The sequence below is a fragment of the Seriola dumerili genome, unplaced genomic scaffold (genome assembly GCF_002260705.1).
Source record: "Seriola dumerili isolate Sdu_G_001 unplaced genomic scaffold, Sdu_1.0 BDQW01000283.1, whole genome shotgun sequence".
NCBI lineage: Eukaryota > Metazoa > Chordata > Actinopteri > Carangiformes > Carangidae > Seriola > Seriola dumerili.
In genome coordinates, this window is record NW_019174538.1 from 282,113 (window position 1) to 286,556 (window position 4,444).

Sequence of the window (4,444 nt, forward strand, 5' to 3'; positions counted from 1 at the left end):
CACACAAACACAAACACACAAACACAAACACACAAACACACAAACACAAACAACACTGTCGTCTCCTTTTCACTTCAGCTGAGTGTTAAGAACTTTAATCTTACAGTCACATTCACTCAGGACACGCTTGGACACATGTGCGTGCTTATGCTAGTGCACAGATGTGAGCACACACACACACACACACACACACACACACNGAGAGAGGGAGAGAGAGAGAGAGGGAGAGAGGGAGGAAGATGTAAAGAAAAACTACAGAGAAGATGAATGATGTCGTCGTTACCCCGACCAACACAATGGAAGTGAATGGCACTTTGTTAGTAGAGCTCAGTGTGTGAGAGTAACAGAACCTGCTGTCAGCACTCTAAAGAACTATTTCTATTTAGTTTCAAAGAAGATAAAAGTTCATTTTCAGATGTTTTTATAATGATGACACTGTAGTCAGGTGGTCTGAGCCAGTGTTACAGTACCACACACACACACACACACACACACACAGAAATGTGAGAGTACCCCTCTAACATCTTGCTCAAAGGCACTTCAGCAGAATAACAACCTGCTACCAACCTGAGTCTTCCCTCCTGTGCTCTCCTGAACCATGGTGCGAGACATGGAGCAGCTGATGGCGAAACACTGGAAAATCCCTCCGATGGAGTTACTCAGACCCAGAGCGATGAGTTCCTGTGAAAACACACGATTCATACTCAGCACGCGGATCTGAAAACATCAGGTCGTGCTCGCGTCCATCAGTCACCTCCCTACCTGGTTGCTGTCCACCTTGTATCCGTATTTCAGGGCGAAGATTCGTCCCAGTGAGATGGCGATGCCGTAGCCAACCACAGCCAGAGCGAAGGCGTCTCCTATCACCTGACCAAACAGAGAGGCTGCTGGGAGAATGGGTGGCTGGAGACTGGACAGAAGAGCAGAATACATTTCCCATTTCAAATACTTCATGTTTCATATGTGCAAACACACACCTCTGTATGTTCACCGTGTTGTTTCTCACCCTGACGGAATAAAGCCCACCACATCCACTCCATATCTGTCCTGCAGGTTCACCTGCCACGACACCAGTGTGGCAACAACCACCTGGAGAAGCACAGAACAACAGATTATTATATATAATACACACACATATGTGAGTGGGTGTGTTTATCTTTCATAAAGGAAGTTATGAGTGCTGTGTTCCTGTGTACTCACAGCCAGCAGCTCCACAGGTATAGGAACAGGTAGTTTCTTACTCAAGTATGCATTGAGCTCCTTCGTGAGGATGAGGCCGATGATGGCGACAATACTGACCACGAGAGTCCCAATGTTAGTCTGTGGAAGGAGATAACACACCTCCACCACAGTCTGGAGAGAGAGACAGAGAGAGAGAGAGAGAGACAGACAGAGAGAGAGACAGAGAGAGAGAGAGACAGAGAGAGAGAGAGAGACAGAGACAGAGAGAGAGAGAGACAGACAGAGAGAGAGAGACAGACAGAGAGAGAGAGACAGAGAGAGAGAGAGACAGACAGAGAGAGAGAGAGACAGAGAGAGAGAGACAGACAGAGAGAGAGACAGAGAGAGAGAGGACTGTTGGTTAAATACTGGTATGGACGAGACAGGAGAGAAAAGGTTGTAAAAGTGAATAAAAATAAAAAGCTCATATAGAGGGAGCGCCTGCTCATCATATCATCATAAGAGCGAGGGGATTTGTCACTTGTGTTGAGGAGCTTCGATGTCGTGAATAAGAGGATGAACAGAGGAGACTGATGAGGGAGGAAGTGTTCGATATATTACAGGATATTTTCCAGCATAAGATAATTATGTTTCTCTCACATGTAAAGACCTCCCAGGATCAGGACCAGTGTCAGGGCTGAAACACTCATCCTTGACTACGTCCTTTAATCCTTGACCCCGTAAATACCACGTATCTCCAGTCATGCTGCAGGAGCCGTGACACATACGTGTTCGTACCTGTTCTCGGTATTGAAAGTTTGAATCAGGACGCCGCTGTGAACCGGCTCATCTTGGGCTCGTACGTTTGCATCTATTGGTGCTGCTATTTGACCTTTGGACTATTGATAGGAATACTCTGAAGTTGGTTTGTGATCAGTTCAGCAGCCAGTGTGTGACATGTGAGTGGGTGTGTGACGCTGTGAAGACGTGCAGCATGTTGACTGTTCTTTTTCTCACTGTGTAAAATCAGCAGTTGAAGCAGCAGCGTGTGAATGACGGTGGTCATACGTGTTCTTACATATATCAGTGACAGAGGCCCGCTGTGTCTCACAGGGCTGATGCCGAACGTGTATTTGAGCTGGGACACGATGACGTGGATGGCGGCTCCTGTGGTGTAACCTCGGACCAGAGGCTCAGACAGGTAGGTCACCACGAAACCAAACTGGACCAGACCGAGTAGAATCTACACAGAACACAGATCGAGAAACAAATGCAGGATCACAGCAGCCGTAAACTCATCGATACAAACCGGAGGAAGATTTGTTTTAATGACCAGAAACCAGTTCATATCTGACACTCAGCATCAGTAGTGAGTCACTGCAGGTTCAATGCCTCTGACTTTTCATAGATCGTATTGATCCATATCATGACACAAATATAAAAGGAACATTTATTCAAGTAGCATTGTAGCATTACAGCTCCATGAGGAAAGACTGCAGTACCCACATACACCTGTCCATCTCTTCAATCACAGCACAACCATGTCAGCCATCATCAAGAACTGCACACACTTCGACCCTGTAGCCTGAGAACATACAGGCTTTTAAAGAGATCAATAACTTCTTGAAACTGATCCTATAAATGCTAAAGGTGTTTGCTGACATGAACCCGGAGGCTTCAGAGAGCTACGCTAGCTTCCAGCATCCAGTCACCTGTAATATTTACCTGAAATAATCCAGATAAGAAGGTGACGGCTGCAGCCACTCGGACCCTCTCTGCATCCCGGGAGATGGTGTCAACGATACTGGAGTTGGTCTCATTGTCCCATATCATAAAGTTTGAGTCAGGGGCTAATCGATCTGTCACCCCTCCTATCATCACACTCATCACTGCATATGTCCCTGGAGAAGGGAGACAGAGACAGAGACACGCATCTTAGCTGATCATATAACAACAGAATTATGAAGAGTTTACTTATTAAACTCTTACTAGTTATATCTTATTTACTCATAAATATCAAAGATCATGGACGATGAACAGGCAGGTCAACGGACTGACTCCCCTCTATAGTCGCCATGAGAAGCAGCTCGAGCTTCCTAAACTGTTCATCTACAACATGCTTAAAACCAAAGCCTTGTAGATTAGAGAGACCAGGTTTGAGTTTGTTGTTGAACCTGCTCTGTCACTTCCTCTCCTCTGATGCCTGATGGTGGATTAATTCCCACCAGTGTGCAGATGCATCATGTCTTTAAGTACAAACCGATGGAGATGTGCTTGGATGTGCCGAAGAGGAAGTAGATGAGGACGGGGTAGAAGGACGAGAAGAGTCCAAAGACCGGAGGAACAGACGCCAGCAAGGCGTAGGCCATACCTGCAGGGATAACACAGGAAATACGACTTCTTATGACACAGGAGAGAGCGATAATATAGAAGATATGACTTGATGGGATAATGTAATGACTAAAACAACAACCTCCCCGTGTCTCCATCCTCACCCTGCGGCAGCTGCATGATCCCCACACTGATCCCAGAGATCAGGTCGCCCAGGGCGTTGTCTCTGATGGAGTAACGAGGCAGCCATGATGCGACAGGAAAACTACCCAGCAGGCAGTTCTTCAACCGGGGACCAGAACACCTGAGTGTGTGTCAGAGTGAGAGAGGGAGAAGAGACAGAAACATAAAAGTACAATGTAATGTACAATTGTTAATAGCCCGTTGTCACAAGTTTTTTTTTTCTTCCTCAAAAAGTATCAATAAGAGTACTGTTAAAGTTCCGGATCAATAAACAGTATCAGTAAGAGCAGTAGTACTGTGAAAGTTCCAGATCAATAAGCGGTATCAGTAAGAGCAGTAGTACTGTTAAAGCTCCGGATCAATAAACAGTATCAGTAAGAGCAGTAGTACTGTTAAAGCTCCGGATCAATAAGCAGTATCAGTAAGAGCAGTAGTACTGTTAAAGCTGCTTTCTTGAGTATTAAGCTGCTTTAGTTTCGATCCCTGTAATGCAGTTAACGATCAGTTGTGTCTGAGGTTGATTTTCCTTTCAGCAGCTCCAGGAGATGATGATGAGTTCTATACAACTCTCCTCTTTTTATACAGATGCTTATTTCTGCCCAGAAACAAAATCACACTCTCCCACAAACGATGCACCGAGGAAGCAGTTTACAGACGGACCAACAGAACTCAGCAGCACCTGCTCCTTCCCCTTCCCCTTCCCCTTCCCCTTCTCCTTCACCTTCCCCTTCCCCTTCCCCTTCCCCTTCACCTTCCCCTTCCCCTTCCC

At 46.0% G+C, this 4,444-nt stretch overlaps 1 protein-coding gene across 1 annotated transcript in view; it reads right to left on the bottom strand.

Annotated features, from left to right (window-relative positions):
- Positions 1-4,444, bottom strand: part of slc26a6 (solute carrier family 26 member 6) — a 15,262-nt gene that overhangs the window by 7,982 nt on the left and 2,836 nt on the right. The window contains exons 3-10 of the mRNA XM_022757574.1: positions 3,657-3,796; positions 3,422-3,532; positions 2,887-3,062; positions 2,240-2,404; positions 1,201-1,353; positions 1,007-1,089; positions 763-910; positions 557-681 (exon numbers count right to left, since the gene is read on the bottom strand). Of these exons, the coding sequence (XP_022613295.1) occupies positions 557-681; positions 763-910; positions 1,007-1,089; positions 1,201-1,353; positions 2,240-2,404; positions 2,887-3,062; positions 3,422-3,532; positions 3,657-3,796 (1,101 nt within the window). The remainder of the gene's footprint in view (positions 1-556; positions 682-762; positions 911-1,006; positions 1,090-1,200; positions 1,354-2,239; positions 2,405-2,886; positions 3,063-3,421; positions 3,533-3,656; positions 3,797-4,444) is intronic.